This window comes from Oncorhynchus mykiss, chromosome 7 (assembly GCF_057628025.1).
Source record: "Oncorhynchus mykiss isolate SJ-2025 chromosome 7, ASM5762802v1, whole genome shotgun sequence".
Classification (NCBI taxonomy): domain Eukaryota; kingdom Metazoa; phylum Chordata; class Actinopteri; order Salmoniformes; family Salmonidae; genus Oncorhynchus; species Oncorhynchus mykiss.
In genome coordinates, this window is record NC_143028.1 from 1,443,759 (window position 1) to 1,460,031 (window position 16,273).

General features: G+C 41.5%; 3 protein-coding genes across 3 annotated transcripts; 2 read left to right on the top strand and 1 right to left on the bottom strand.

The window, feature by feature from the left end:
• Positions 1-227: 227 nt before the first annotated feature.
• Positions 228-1,166, top strand: LOC110527267 (gamma-crystallin M3-like). The gene is made up of 3 exons (XM_021608436.3): positions 228-318; positions 438-677; positions 833-1,166. Exons 1-3 carry the CDS (start codon positions 304-306, stop codon positions 1,112-1,114), a joined length of 537 nt encoding a protein of 178 aa, XP_021464111.1. The 5' UTR covers positions 228-303; the 3' UTR covers positions 1,115-1,166.
• A 10,254-nt stretch (positions 1,167-11,420) lies between these two features.
• Positions 11,421-12,585, top strand: LOC110495581 (gamma-crystallin S-1-like). The gene is made up of 3 exons (XM_021570905.3): positions 11,421-11,467; positions 11,695-11,937; positions 12,244-12,585. The coding sequence occupies exons 1-3, from the start codon at positions 11,459-11,461 to the stop codon at positions 12,511-12,513; spliced, it is 522 nt and encodes a 173-aa protein (XP_021426580.3). The 5' UTR covers positions 11,421-11,458; the 3' UTR covers positions 12,514-12,585.
• Positions 12,586-14,061: 1,476 nt separating this feature from the next.
• Positions 14,062-15,141, bottom strand: LOC110527272 (gamma-crystallin M2-like). The gene is made up of 3 exons (XM_021608448.3): positions 15,012-15,141; positions 14,606-14,848; positions 14,062-14,390 (listed from the first exon to the last, which is right to left on the bottom strand). Exons 1-3 carry the CDS (start codon positions 15,024-15,026, stop codon positions 14,112-14,114), a joined length of 537 nt encoding a protein of 178 aa, XP_021464123.1. The 5' UTR covers positions 15,027-15,141; the 3' UTR covers positions 14,062-14,111.
• Between the last annotated feature and the right edge of the window lie 1,132 nt (positions 15,142-16,273).

Here is a 16,273-nt window from a genome sequence, read left to right on the forward strand (position 1 = left end):
GGGGTGCCCTTTGAAGTAAATGATCAGAGAATTTTCTTGTTTTCTCTCTGTCATTCACACAGCAACAATCCAACAATGGACCCCACCTCACAAATACACACAATGGGGAGTTATAAAGGGTTTAGCTGGAAACCATTGTGTAAAGGGGCCCCTATGCCATTATGCCAACTCGGGACTTTTCACAATGGAGCTGGGGGTTCTTTTGACGTTAAGCCAGGTATAAAAGTACCCAAGGACGGAGAATAAGCTATACATGTTCAGGCCAAGTATCACCATAGATCTGTTACCCAAGCAAGAGTCACCATGACCATGGGAAAGGTACGCCAACCTACAGCCCCTCACCACTGAAGAAACTTTCAAAATTGCAGTTGAACTTGAATTTTGAACTTGTCGTATTACTGTTTGGAGTCAATATTGTTGTTTCTTTTAACCTCCAGATCATCTTCTACGAGGACAGGAACTTCCAGGGTCGTTCCTATGAGACCAGCTCAGACTGCCCTGAGTTGACCTCCTACCTGAGCAGGTGCAACTCCTGCAGGGTGGAGAGCGGCTGCTTCATGGTGTATGACCGCTCCAACTTCCAGGGAAACCAGTACTTTGCGAGGAGAGGAGAGTATGGTGACCACCAGCGTATGGGCATGTCTGACTGCATTAGGTCCTGCCGTAACATCCCCATGGTAAATAAACAACTAATTCATATGTTTCTGTTATCACTGATAGTAGTTTGGATTGGATAAAATTGTTATAATTGGAATAACATTTTATAATAAAAAATGTGTTAACATTTAGCAATTTTTCTAATGGCTTTGGTTGTTGTGGTTTTCCATTACAGCACAGTGGCCAGTTCAGGATGAGGATCTACGAGAGGGAAAACTTTGGAGGCCAGATGCACGAGATGATGGATGACTGTGAGAACATGATGGACCGTTACCGTATGTCCGACTGCCAGTCCTGCAACGTGATGGACGGCCACTGGCTCATGTACGAGCAGCCCAACTACAGAGGCAGGCAGATGTACCTGAGGCCTGGAGAGTACAGGAACTTCAGCAACATGGGGGGAAGCATGGGCAACATGAGATGGCAGTCTATGAGGCGTATCATGGATTCTTGTTAACTCACTGTTTGATGTGAATATTAGGTTGACAATAAAGGCTTGTATAAAAGCATCGGTCGTGACGTGACGTTGTATTGATTAATGTGACGACTACTGCTCATCGAATTATTCATGGTTTATAATTACGTGATTAAATGAATCAGGTAATTATTTAAGTCATTCATCTGGGGCACCATGGGAAAGTTTGGTTTTATTGAGTTTCTATTTCCCAAATTAACTCAAAGAATATCAGAATATCGATTTTTACAACTGTCGCTAATGAATGAATTTCCACTACAGTCTCATCCTGAACATCGCATAACCTGGGAATCTGCACAAACCCACTAAATAAGTCCGTACCACACCAACTGAGGTGATTGTTTATTTACTAACAAGCTAAAATTATAATATAAGATACACATACACACAGTCTAGGCCATTGATTAGAACTTAGTACAATGAAACAGGTCCCTAGCGGGCCAACACAATATCACACGTTACACAAAATGGGGATTTCAAAAGAGAGAGAAAGAGAGAGGGTACGAGAGAAAAGCACACTTGGGTACATTTGTAAACTATGTTTAGTTTAACCCTAATCGTAACCCGAACTGCCGCTCTCATGGGTCAGAATATAATAATGTAATTATGTGTCGAAGGACTCCGATGGGGTCCGAGTTCTGAATTCTCCTCTGATGGCGACACTTCTGTTGTTACCGGGCGTAACACTCTGATTGTCCACACGATGTCAGTGTCCTTTCTCTTCGTGGTCTGTTTCCTAGCCTTGTTCTGAAAGGTGGTCTTCTGAGTACGGTCAGCTGTGTAGCTCAGGGGCTCCAGTGTAGGAATGAAAGCAGTGTAGACACACAATTCTTTGGAGAGTGGTAACCAGGTGGTCCTGCTTGAATTCACCCTCTTAGACACAGCTACTCATCCGTAGATTAAGACGTTCCTTTGTCTTCTTCAACCTCGTGTTACGTTTTGGGGTTACAACTAATCGGACCTTGGCTGCAGCTGGTGGCCACCTAGTCTGATATGATAATTCTTAACATGTTTTATCCCCTCGGGTCAGAAATGGGTCTTTCCGCCTTTAGGGTGTAACTAGTGACGAGGCAAGCTCTGGATTTTACTCAAATACAATTTAGACAACTAACTTCACATTTCCTCTTTATAAAAACATTTGACTTGATCTGGGCATTTTCCACACAATGTACAGTATGCAAACATCAGGTACATATTGTGAAAACTCTTCAAGTTACAATGTTTTCGTTATAACGTCGTCATTTCACTTTTAATAACATAACAAAAACGACATTCATTTTCATATTCCATCTATCGTCATTTACTACCAGTTTGGCTGACGAAACATATTGTTCCAGAGTCCGTTTATTGCATGTTACTGTCACACCCTGACCTGTGTATTCTTTGTTTTCTTTATATATTTTGGTTAGGTCAGGGTGCGACATGGGTAAAGAATGTGTTTTTGTACTCTCTAGGGGTTTTGTAGGTTTATGGGGTTGTTTACCATCTAGGTGTTTTGTATGTCTAAGGTTGCCTAGATTGGTTCTCAATTAGAGGCAGCTGTTTATCGTTGTCTCTGATTGGGAACCATATTTAGGCAGCCATCTTCTTTGGGTATTTTGTGGGTTATTGTCTATGTGATGTTGCATGTTAGCACAGAGTTTCTTTAGCGGTCACGGTTGTTTTAGTGTATGTTGTGGTTTTCTGTCTTTTATTAAATCATGCATTCACACAACGCTGCGCTTTGGTCTCCTCAATATGACGATCGTTACTGTTCTGAGGTAGGTTCTCCATAGGCCCATCATACATTCTCTTCCTCCATATTGAGAGGACAAAGGGATTTTGTTAGCTGCTTTAAGATTTACAATGGGCATGTTGTCATAACCCCCCCCCCCCCCCCCACCACCTCCATACCTCTCGATCTCTCACCTTCTGATGGGTGTGAGAGATGTCTCTTGTAGGAGTGTGGTCCTGATCCAAACAGGCCAGTCATGACACATCCATCTCAAATTCAATTCATTCAATGTTTCAGGTAATTTAATATTTGAATACAAAATAATGTTACATACAATCTATTCCCAAGAAAATATACTTGCAATCTATAACAAAAAGATGATCATTGATTCTTCTTGTGGTTCCAAAACAGCAGTAATGGTATATTTTTCTCCAACACATAATTTATATATTCATATTCTAAAAAAAATAATTACATTTCATTATTTAACCAGGTAGGCCAGTTGAGAACAAGTTCTCATTTACAACTGCGACCTGGGCAAGGTAAAACAAAGCAGTGCAACACAAACAACAACACAGAGTTACACATGGAATAAACAAACATACCGTCAATACCACAATAGAGAAAGTCTATATACAGTGTGTGCAAATGAGGTAGGATAAGGGGGGTGAGGCAATAAATAGGCCATAGTGGCGAAATTATTACAGTATGTTAAATTAAACACTGGGGTGATAGATGAGCAGAAGATGAGTGTGCAAGTAGCGGTACTGGGGTGCAAAGGAGCAAGATAAATAAATAACAATATGGTGATGAGGTAGTTGGATGGGCTGTTTACAGATTGGCTATGTACAGGTGCAGTGATCTGTGAGCTGCTCTGACAGCTGGTGCTTAAAACTAGTGAGGGAGACATGAGTCTCCAGCTTCACGGATTTTTGCAGTTTGTTCGAGTCATTGGCAGCAGAGAACTGTAAGGAAAGGCGGCCGAAGAAAGAATTGGCTTTGGGGGTGACCAGTGAGATATACCTGCTGGTGCTCGTGCTGCAGGTGGGTGCTGCGGGGCTTTACCTAGCAACGACTTATTGATGAACTGGAGCCAGTGGGTTTGGCTAAGGATATGAAGTGAGGGCCAGCCAACGAGAGCATACAGGTCGCAGTGGTGGGTAGTATATGGAGCTTTGGTGACAAAACGGATGGCATTGTGATAGACTGCATCCAATTTGCTGAGTAGTGTTGGAGGCTATTTTGTAAATGACATCGTCGAGGATCGGTAGGATAGTCAGTTTTACAAAGGGTATGTTTTAACAGCATGAGTGAAGGATGCTTTGTTGCGAAATAAGAAGCCGATTCTAGATTTAATTTTGGATTGGAGATGATTAATGTGAGTCTGGAAGTAGAGTTTACAGTCTAACCAGACACCTAGGTATTTGTAGTTGTCCACATATTCTAAGTCAGAACCGTCCAGAGTAGTGATGCTAGAAGGGCGGGCAGGTGCGGGCAACGATCGGTTGAAGAGCATGCATTTAGTTTTACTAGCATTTAAGAGCAGTTGTAGGCCACGGAATAAGAGTTGTATGGCATTTAGGCTCGTCTGGAGGTTAGTTAACTCAGTGTCCAAAGAAGGGCCAGATGTATACAGAATGGTGTCGCCTGCGTAGAGAGGGATCAGAGAATCACCAGCAGCAGAGTGAAATTATTGATGTATCTTCAAACCATCTGTATACTTACAAGCCCATACCAATCATATCCAGATTCCATTTTTAATATTCAAACCCAATGTCAACATACAGTAATACTTCAAGTTACTCTAAAATCATCTTCCTCTCTTAACACTGAAAACTCTTCTCATTGGTATCCTAGTGGTTAGAGCGTTGGGCTGGTAACCAAATGGTTGCTGGTTTGAGTACCTGAGCCGACAAGTAAGGCTTTTAACCCTAATTTGCTCCAGGGGCGCTGTACTACTATGGCTGACCCTATAAAATACCTAATTTTCCTGCACCTATCTGGTGTATGTGACAACAAAACATATCTATTTTTTGTTTATTTATTTGCAATTAGAAATGATTTGTACTAGGTCTGTGGGCCTTTTTCTGAGTTAACCAAAACTCTACTAGTTGACGCCACTAGTTGGTCCCTTCCTCATTAATAGTTTGGCATGGAAGTGTACGGTGGTCTGCAGGTCCCAAATAGCCTCCATAGAGCCAGGCCAGTTTCTTATTGAATTGGCCCAAGGCCTAAATTCCAGCCGTGCATGTTTTCAAATGGCCAGGGGTTGTTAGCTCCAATGTCCCATAATATTCCAACCAAAATAAACATTAGGTTCTGTCCGTTAGTTAATTTTGTAGTTTTGTTATTTAGAAATCATTAAACTTGTCCATCAAGAGATGTATTTTGAAAAAATATGAGTTTTGCGATGACGCTGAGAGAAGGCAAACACCTTCCCCCTAAAGAATGAAACACATTGAGAATTTGACTGTTGATAGACTGCTGATAGGTAGGAAGGAGGCTGTCCCTTCTCTTTCTAGAACAAAAAAACGTTCCTGCTGCATACCGACGAACATGCCATTTCTACTTGTAGAATCACAACCCTCCTCAGTGGCCGACAACTTGACTTCGAGCCAATCAGAGAGCACAAATTGGGGGAGCCGAGAGGAGTAACAACAAAAAGGAAAAAAGATATTGTGTTGGCTAGCGAATTACATGCTAAAGGTTTAGCTAACAAAAAAATGCCACTGGCAGCATGGGATTATGGAGAGTGAATGAAATAGTTTCTTTGTCATCTTGCTAGCTAGTTATCTAGCTTTGGCCATCTGGCAAGGATCACCAAGGGTATTCTACAACAATAGCAACATTAGCACAGCTAGCTAGTTAGCTAACATTGGATACCTACAAAACAAAATACATAGGAACTAGCATTGTCAAACTAAGCTGAAGAATGCAACACTGCTGCTACCTTCTAGTTTGGAGTATTTTAACAAGACTGTAAACTTTCATTCATAGGCTACGTTGTAGCAACCTCATGATGGGTATAGGGAAAATTCAAGTATCATGTAGTAGCCTAAACCTATCACTGTTACATTGAACTGGCAGAACGGAATATGAATGACAGTCATCCAATATGCCGTAATAGAAATAAGGCCATGCTCCTGAAAAAGAATATCGGCCTCATCTTAAACTGCACTGACCCCCACTGATACCAATATCTACATGTTCTGTAGTCAAAAATATGGAGAAAAAAATGTCCTAAGAAAATGACTCTCTATGATGTCATCAGGAGTCATAATTAAAACTAAATAAGTTCCCAGTTGTTCCCACACACCAGTGAGATTGTCAGACGTTTGCTTGCCAAGAGCACCTATGAACAGAGTTTTGGCAATCAATGTCTTTTGTGTGTTCACACCGAACATACTTTGAAGCCATCACTCTCGCCTGCATCTAGCTGATATATGGTGTAATCATTAGTCCCACAGTTGCAAACAAGAGTTTCTATTGGACAAATTCAGGTATGTTTATCCCCGATTTTCAACAGAATCGGTGGAATTTACACACCCCTGATCACGTGTAAACACAGTTCGCTTTCATAGCAGCCACATTCTATTCTTTCTCGCATCTATGCGCTCTCCTCCACTCACCTTTTCCCTTCGCTTATGGACTATAATGCGCAACACATCAGCTGTTTGTGACCAGGTGAAAAAAACTTTCCAAGCCAAACCATATCATAACCGCTACACACAGCCTACATCATTGTCACTATATTAGCTAAAGTAACATCATAGTCAACATAGCTAATAGAACTAACACGCTGGTAAAACCGCTACAATCATGCAGTAACGTTACAGTGTAAGCAGTTTATCACTTAAAAGCAAAAGCTTGCCTTGACTAGCTACAGTGACATAGCATACCTCTGTTTGAGCAGGGTGTTTGAGTAGACTAAACTAGCTAGCTGCATTTGCTATCTAGATAGCACTGTAGATAGCACTGCAGTGCTATCTAGCTGTAGCTTATGCTTTCAGTACTAGATTCATTCTCTGATCCTTTGATTGGGTGGACAACATGTTATTTCATGCTGCAAGAGCTCTGATAGGTTGGAGGACATCCCCCGGGAAGTTGTCATAATTACTGTGTAAGTCTATGGAAGGTGGTGAGGACCATGAGACTCCTAGGTTTTGTATTGATGTTTTGATGTTTTGTATTGATGTCAAGAAGCTAGCTGAAGCTAGCTGTCCTCCGGCTACACCGTGGTGCTTCCCTACAGAGTGTATTGAGTTGATTTACTTTATTTGTATTATTTTATTTTTTAACCCTTTTTCTCCCCAATTTTGTGATATTCAATTGATAGTTATAGTCTTGTCCCATCGCTGTAACTCCCGTACGGACATGGGAGAAGCAAAACTCCCGCCATCCTCTCGAACATGACCCTGCCAAGCTCCACTGCTTCTTGACACACTGCTCGCTTAATCCGGAAGCCGGGTTATGTGTCGGAGGAAACACTGTACAACGTGCAACCGTGTCAGTGTGCATGCGCGATGGGACACGGCCATCCCGGCTGGCCAATCCCTCCCTTAACCCGGATGACGCTGGGCCAATTGTGCGTCGCCTCATGAGTCTCCTGGTCATGGCCGGCTGCGACACAGTTTGGGAACAAGCCCAGATCTATAGTGACTCCTCAAGCACTGCAGTGCCTTAGACCGCCTCGACAGAGCGTGTTTTAATCAATTATTTGGTGACGTGATTATATTTATTATAATTTTATCTAAAAAGCATAACTTTTTAAATGTTTAAAAATATATATTTTTTTATGAAATTCACTGAGGAAGATGGTCCTCTCCTTCCTCTTCTGAGGAGCCTCCACTGATCGGTATGGTGCTGAAGAGGTTATATATGAGGTTACAAAGTTATGTATGGTGCTGAAGAGGTTATATATGAGGTTACAAAGTTATGTATGGTGCTGAAGAGGTTATATATGAGGTTACAAAGTTATGTATGGTGCTGAAGAGGTTATATATGAGGTTACAAAGTTATGTATGGTGCTGAAGAGGTTATATATGAGGTTACAAAGTTATGTATGGTGCTGAAGAGGTTATATATGAGGTTACAAAGTTATGTATGGTGCTGAAGAGGTTATATATGAGGTTACAAAGTGGTTAAAGAACATAATAAAGCTTCAAATCCACCCTTTTGTTATAAAGAATGTTGCTTGTGACTTATAAACACATCAACTTGTTTGTTACTTATATTGTCTTTGTTTCGACACGTACTAGAATCTCCCCATCGTTTAGTAGCTTAACTTTATTGTCTTTGTTTCGACACGTACTAGAATCTCCCCATCGTTTAGTAGCTTCACTTTATTGTCTTTGTTTCGACACGTACTAGAATCTCCCCATCGTTTAGTAGCTTCACTTTATTGTCTTTGTTTCGACACGTACTAGAATCTCCCCATCGTTTAGTAGCGTCACTTTGTCTTTGTTTCGACACGTACTAGTATTAAAACCTTGGAGGGATTAAGCCTATAGAACATCTCACAGTAGGAGGATTTGAAGCCAACAAAAGCTAAAAGAGACAGAGTTTATTATGCTGACCCCATAGAAATGAAGGGTGGATCAACTGTAAATACGCAATGTATAAAAGGTCGACTGCAACACTAAATGAACACAAACATCCCCACGGGAGCGGGTTTGTAATGACTCTAAATACAACATGTAGATTAGATAGATAATGGATACAGACAACAGTTCAATTGTAATAGTTAGAGAAGTATTGGCTCTGCATACAGCTTGATCTTACCTGACAAAGTTGTCATCTCTGCAGGGAAAACAGTGATAGAGCAGATGTTTTGGTCAATGTTTACTTGACCTCTGACCCAGATCTGCAAAGACTGTTGTTTACTTTTCCTCTCTGACCCAGATCTGCAAGGGCTGTTGTTTACTTTTCCTCTCTGACCCAGATCTGCAAGGGCTGTTGTTTACTTTTCCTCTCTGACCCAGATCTGCAAGGGCTGTTGTTTACTTTACCTCTCTGACCCAGATCTGCAAGGGCTGTTGTTTACTTTACCTCTCTGACCCAGATCTGCAAGGGCTGTTGTTTACTTTACCTCTCTGACCCAGATCTGCAAGGGCTGTTGTTTGGCCAACACCAGCTACTGTTTACCCTAGCTGGCCTTGCAGTGGCATTCCTCACGTATGTACAAATGCTTCAACTATTTTGATACCTCCATTTTGCTGAGATTAACATTTAATGTAGCAGGGACACTATTTAAAGCATAATTGTGGGTAGTGTCGTGTCTTTGGCTTTGCCGGATTAAGTGATATGACATGCTATTCTATAAAATAATTTCTCCGTAATTAATGTCACCTGATTGAGCTAATCATGTAAATTTAATTAACTAGAGAGTCGGGGCACCACAAAATAATATTTATAGAGCTGTTATCTTCCGAAAAAACTCTTAAAGACCTAGTAATATTTTACATCAATAGCAGTCAATATTAATCCTCACCTTAATTCAGTCTCAACTGAAAGTTGTAAATTCTTGGTTATCTGCACAAACCCTGGCTAACAAGTTGAATCAGCAATACAAAATTGGGTTTAATTATTTATTTGCTAAATACCTAACTAATCACACAGAATTACACATACACATAATTAATCATAACTTGATTACAAATTACGTCATAAAGGAAAACGTCCCTAGCGGGCAGAACAGATATGACAGCTGGTTACACAAAAGAAAAGGGTCTGGGTTTGAGTGAAAGAGTGGGAAGACTGAGGAACAAAGGGAGAAGCTGTGCTATCGTAAATACAGTATCCTATGCATTCTAAATTACCGCCCATTTGGAAAAGGAAAATGCAATAAATATTTACTCTGATCTGCGCTTCGGTAGGTTGGTGGTAGATGGAAGGCCGTGTTGCCCAACCAAGTCCTTTCTCCTTTGAAGAATGTCTCTGTTGGTAAATTGAATACGTTGTAGTAACGTCGTTGTGTGGTAGACGGGATACTCTGTCTGTTCCTTCCTAACCTGCATTTGCAGCTGCTGTTGCTAACTCAACGGCTAGGAGGTATCACTTCTGTAGTGAATAAGAGTTCAAAGTTCATACCATTCGCAACCAAAGCTCACGCTGATGTTGGCTTTGTTCTGTAGTTATTATCTGAACCATTCTGACATCGGACCGTCGTCTTCACATCCTCGGAACAGGAGGTTACATTGTCGTCAAGGCTTTATATAGGAAGGGAGAGGAGGGCGTGTTTGAAAAGTTTTATTGCCCATGTCCCTTCACAGGGGCGGGCCACTGATTGAGCAGAGCCCTACCTTATGAAAACCCACATCTCACATTTTAGAAGCTAAAATCACATTTCATCCCATCACAAATAATTTCATATTCAAACATTTATATTGAACAACAATTCCATGTGAATCCGATAACTCTGAAGTGTAGACTTTCCACTGTAGAGTTTGTCATCTTATCATTGATGAGAATGTCTCAGATGACAACCGAACTGACATCATATTCATTAAGTACCACCGCATATGTTCAATTGGTCGGATTACCAGAATATAGTTCATTTCTCCCCACCTCCTGATGTTACCAGAATCTCTATGTTAACCAAGGGTTTTGCAAATGTAACATCAGTAGGGTAGAGAGAGGAAAAAGGGGGGGAAGAGGTATTTATGACTGTCATAAACCTACCCCCAGGCCAACGTCATGACAGTAGTATGGGCATTGCCAGGTGATTCATTACAAAAGATGATTACAGAAACAGACTTATTATACATATTAAATTAGTGTGGCCAAACCACTTCTGTTTTCTGTTTCTACCTGGTAGTTAATTTGCACTCACCTGGTGTCCCAAGTCTAAATCAGTCCCTGATTAGAAGTAGAGGATGAAACCCAGAAGTGGTTTGGCCCTCCAGGACCAGAATTGAACAGCCTTGAATTATAGCATTAAATTAGAGTATTACGTTTTCTTGGTTTTATCAAAACGTCACAATGTAGAGGAACTGAATAAGTATCTCAAGGCACATTGACTATATAAACAAATGTAATGACTTGACATTGGATGAATTATTCAATGATATGTTTTACAGTGTTTTTATGTTAAATCCATGCCATCAAGTTTTCCCTTCAGAGTTTCAATTTTTTAAATAAAGAACTCCCCCTCCAAATGTACTGTGTACTTTGTTTTCTATAAAATAAGATGGGGTACATACAGGAAAACATCATTATCACTACTATAATGTTTTAACCTGGGTTGGTACACAAAACTGGACACTTGTATTACTCAGATTGGAAGACACCAGTCTTCATATCAAAACACAATCTAGTCTAAAACAACATGGTTGTAATCGTCAAGAGATGATCACTCATCTACAAGACATTTTAAAATTACAATCATCCTAAATAAAATAAGCCTTTGTTGAAAAGTAGAAATGCTTACTGTGTTGACCACCTAAGACAAAAATACATTGCAGTGTTCACAGCATTCTGGCGGAAAAAAACGCTGACATGTTAAAAGTCCAACTATTTACATGACAATACTGCCGTTGATCCATGGATTATAAAGAGAGGACGCACCTCCCAACCCTTGCTGAGTGCCAGTGAGACCAAAGTTAACCTTCGCAATGGGAAAGGTAAGGCTGGTTTTTATGCTATGCATATGTTGTGCCTCTGCATTCCTCCATAGATTATTCTACCGAAATCAATAAAAGGGGATGAGATTCATTAAAGGTAATGTGTGCCTCTGATCAGGAATTTTAGTCTGTACAATATTTCAAAGGAATTCTAAATCTTGGGGCTTACTGCTGGGGAAGAGATCTGGTCTTACACAATAAAACACCTCAATTGATCTGTTTTTTAGATCATTTTCTACGAAGACAGAAACTTCCAGGGTCACTCTTATGAGTGCGGTGGAGAATGCTCTGACCTACATGCCCACTTCAGCCGCTGCAACTCCATCAAGGTGGAGAGCGGCAACTGGATGGTGTACGAGAGGCCCAGCTACATGGGCTATCAGTACTTCCTGAAGGAAGGCGAGTTCTCCGACTACCAGCGTTGGATGGGCTTCAATGACTGCGTCAGGTCCTGCCGCATGATCCCCCAGGTAAGAGACGAATTAAGGAAGAGGTTAAAGAGATCCCGTTAACTCTGAAGTATTGGAGGGATTCTAAAGTATTACAGGGACTTCTGGACCTTTATAGTTTGATCCCAAAACTACAGGAAATCAACTGCTGGATTCTGAGCAGTGGAGGCTGGTGGAGAAAGAAATGGGGAGGACAGGCTTATTATCCTTCCCATTTCTCCCTCCATCAGCCTCCACTGACTGAGGTTGGATGTAGTCTACCACATATTTTTCTGAGATGGTTACACATGAGTATCATCCCAATAACATTCCTCTCTGTATCCACAGCATCAGGGATCTCACCGTATGAGAATCTTCGAGCGCTCCGAGTTCGGAGGACAGATGACGGAGTTGACGGACGACTGCCCCAACCTCTACGAGCGCTTCCATTACAATGACATCTACTCTTGCAATGTGATGGAGGGCTCCTGGCTTTTGTATGAGCACCCCAACTACAGGGGGCGCCAGTACCTGCTGACCCCGGGAGAGTACAGGAGATACAACGAGTGGGGAAGCATGAGCGCCAGAGTGGGTTCCATCAGACGTATTGATATGTAAGAAGCTGAATGTATGACTCTTGAATCAATGACCAATGGGAAATCATGTTGAAATAAATCCATCCACACATTAGAGCCCTTTTTCCTGCCTTTTGTATTTTAAACCACGGAGAAAGAATGAATATGCAAACGTATCTGTTAGGTTGGTTGAACTTTTAAAAGGTTTTTACCATGAATGAACTCCCATATTACCGTGGTTTGCTGAGTGAAACTGTGGAGTGAATCGACCTAGAATAGACCATGTGTGTACCCTAAATATCTCACATCAAATATTTGTATTCATTGGTTATTGTCATGAACAGGCTGTTCATGACAATTTGAGAATTATATGAAATGAATACCTTACATATTTTGCTTTGCACACATTTGTGTAATGTGTTACAGATGTAGGATCCTAATTTGATCACCCTGTTTCTGGTGAACTTTCCTGCAATGCATTAAAAAAGGCTTTTGAAGTTTGTCATTACCACTTTGACATTTCAGATGTGGTTATCCCTTACGAAAAATGTATCAACCCCAATCCCATAAATTATAATCCACATAATAATTCAAATTTCCTGTTGCTGCAGGATTATTTTCCTGCTGTAGCAAACTGGCTCAAATTAAGATCCTACATCTGTACTCAGCAGAATCTGCTAATATTTTCATTCATGATACAATAGGGAAATGTCTGGGCAACTCATAGTCAGCACTGTTGATTGAATAACTTGAGTTACAGAATGGGAATGGATTATATTGCAACATTGCAACATAAAAGGTGCATCTGATGATGTTAACGTTGTATTTTTGAACCGTCTTCCATGTTGTAATGGCTTGAATGGAATCATTGGAATAGTATCAAACACATGAAAACAGTGCGTTTTAAGCCGTTCCATTGCTTCCATTCCAGCCATTATGATGAGCCCGTCCTCCTATAGTTCCTCCCACCAGCGTAGCCCATCCTCCTATAGTTCCTCCCACCAGCGTAGCCCGTCCTCCTATAGTTCCTCCCACCAGCGTAGCCCATCCTCCTATAGTTCCTCCCACCAGCGTAGCCCATCCTCCTATAGTTCCTCCCACCAGCGTAGCCCGTCCTCCTATAGTTCCTCCCACCAGCGTAGCCCGTCCTCCTATGGGAACTACCAGCGTACTCTACCATGCATATGCGTACATTTATTGTTATATAATGCTGTTAAAGTGCATGATACTGTAACACTAAATATTGAATACAAATCCCTCAGTGTTCTGTGGATGGTTCTAGAAGCACCTGCACAAGTGTTCACTGTTTGGAGACACATACTGTTTGGAGACACATACTGTTTGGAGACACATACTGTTTGGAGACATACTGTTTGGAGACACATACTGTTTGGAGACACATACTGTTTGGAGACACATACTGTTTGGAGTCATACTGTTTGGTCGAACATACTGTTTGGTTGAACATGCTGTTTGGTTGAACATACTGTTTGGTTGAACATACTGTTTGGTTGAACATGCTGTTTGGTTGAACATGCTGTTTGGTTGAACATGCTGTTTGGTTGAACATACTGTTTGGTTGAACATACTGTTTGGTTGAACATGCAGCTTTATTGAGAACAGAAATGGAACATAGAACTTTTAGTTGTTGGAGTCAGAGATCCGTCGGAGGGATCCGATCCTGGGGCTCAGGCCACCCCAGTCGCTGGGTCTGCGATACTCGCCAGGCTTCAGGTAGTACTGTCTGCCCTTGTAGTTGGGCTGGTCGTACATGAGCCAGTGGCCGTCCATCACGTTGCAGGAGTTGATGTCGGACATGCGGAAGCGGTCCTGGACATTGGGGCAGTCGTCGTTCAGCTCCTGCATCTGGCCACTCATGTCGGGGCGATCGTACAGCCTCATCCTGTAGGAGCCGCGGTGCTACAGGACGATGAAATAGAGGTCATATTGGGTTTTTACATTACTACAAATTAGAGGTCAATTATTAACAAGACAATACAGCAAAATAGGTGGGGCCGAAACAGAGCCTTGAGGAACATCAAGAAGTTTTCATTGGTGCTCTTCTATAAAAACACATTGCAATGTGAGATGGGTCTAGTGATGAGCTGTGTTTGAGGCATCTACACTGGGTTTACCATGGGGATCATGCGGCAGGACCTGATACAGTCGTTGATGCCAATCATGCGCTGGTTGTCATTGTACTCTCCCCTCCTCAGGAAGTACTGGTGGCCAGTGTAGTTGGGCCTCTCGTAGACCATGAACATGCCGCTCTCCACCTTGATGGAGTTGCAGCGGTTGAAGTAGGAGTGCAGGTCGGCACAGTCGCTCATGCACTCATGGTGCCGACCCTGGAAATTCCTGTCCTCATAGAAGATGATCTGCAAAGGGGAGTGTAAACATTTTAAAGCATAAAAAAATGTATCTTACATGAACTGATGTATGTTGTGGTCATTATATGGTGGACAAAACGAAATGTTTGATGTTTTTTTCCTGTTATACTATAAAACCAGTCGTATGAATGCAGGTGGGTGCCTGACTTACCTTTCCCATTGTCATGGTTGCGTGAGGGGCAGATAGACAGTCAATGGTCACTCTTTCTGTGCCTCTGTCCTTTTATAAAAAGCAGCTGTGTGATTGCGCAGCATAAAGTATTGTCATTCAAATCGTGATCTGGAGTTAGCACACAAATCTGTTTATGTATAGCCATGCCTTATTGTGTGGCGAGTTATTGTTGTTGGCCAGTTTTCACCCGTTCATCACTATTGTCAGAAAACACTACTGTCTACTGGAGATCCGGTGCGTGGCTGGGCTTAGCATCAGCAAAACAACTCAACCAGACATTTAGCATATCATTGTAATTCACAAACACCGTCAATTTCAATTGTGTCCTTTTATGCACAATTATGCAAATGTTACAGCTTATAAAATGCCTTTCTGGGATTGAATCCGTGAGAATGAGCCACGGAATATGTTTCTTATTTCTAGATGTAGGCATGCACTCTGAAAACGCTGACGTTACTGTAAATGATGTGATGAACTGTTGTTTGGCCGCATACATTCATTGTTCTGTTCTATACTTAAAGGTCTGTGTTTTGTGGGCGAACAAAAATATCTGACTATATGAATATGCATGTATGTAATCATATATCATGTTTACATACATAATTGGACAACAATGTTGCCATGGTGTCATTAGCAAGAAAAAAAAGCAAGTAAACAACTGTGGTAATTCACTTTGAGAGGAAATACTTAATTTTCATACTGATCCGGATTTGAAAATACACGTCAATGTTATACCAATGGTCAGTGAACGGTTACGTGATGAGTAACCTTGTCGGAGACCTGAAGACTTGCGTTAGCTCCCCAAACTAAAGGCTTTAGCTCAGTGGGCTAATACAGTCTTTGTGGTGCGCAGGGGGACCCGGATTCGAATGCCAGTCAGTCAGTCACAGAGGCAGCATCATGTCAGTGTTGTGTAACAGCAGTAGCAGTAGCCAAGCATCTAGGAAAAACCATCAGGAACATCAGGATAACTGATGGTTCAAATCTACCCAAAGCTCTACACATGAGTTATCTGTGGTTCCTCATATGTAAGACGACAGTTGATGATAGTGTTGTTGTTGTTAGAATGATATATTATTGGATGTGATGTATTGGTATGTTGTATTGTTTTAGTGAGTGTGTGTATTGTGACTGTGTAATTGTCCTTGGCTGTCCTGGGACTACGGGTGCACATGATCTTTTGGCTAACCCCGGCACATTTACATGGATGTGGCATTATTGTAATATTGATGTTGATTCAT

Bases quoted from the DNA above. Each gene is read 5' to 3' on its own strand.
- LOC110527267 (XM_021608436.3), top strand. The intron at 678-832 runs GTAAATAAACAA...TTTCCATTACAG, and splicing joins CCTGCCGTAACATCCCCATG to CACAGTGGCCAGTTCAGGAT.
- LOC110495581 (XM_021570905.3), top strand. The intron at 11,938-12,243 runs GTAAGAGACGAA...CTGTATCCACAG, and splicing joins CCTGCCGCATGATCCCCCAG to CATCAGGGATCTCACCGTAT.
- LOC110527272 (XM_021608448.3), bottom strand. The intron at 14,391-14,605 runs GTAAACCCAGTG...ATCGTCCTGTAG, and splicing joins CCTGCCGCATGATCCCCATG to CACCGCGGCTCCTACAGGAT.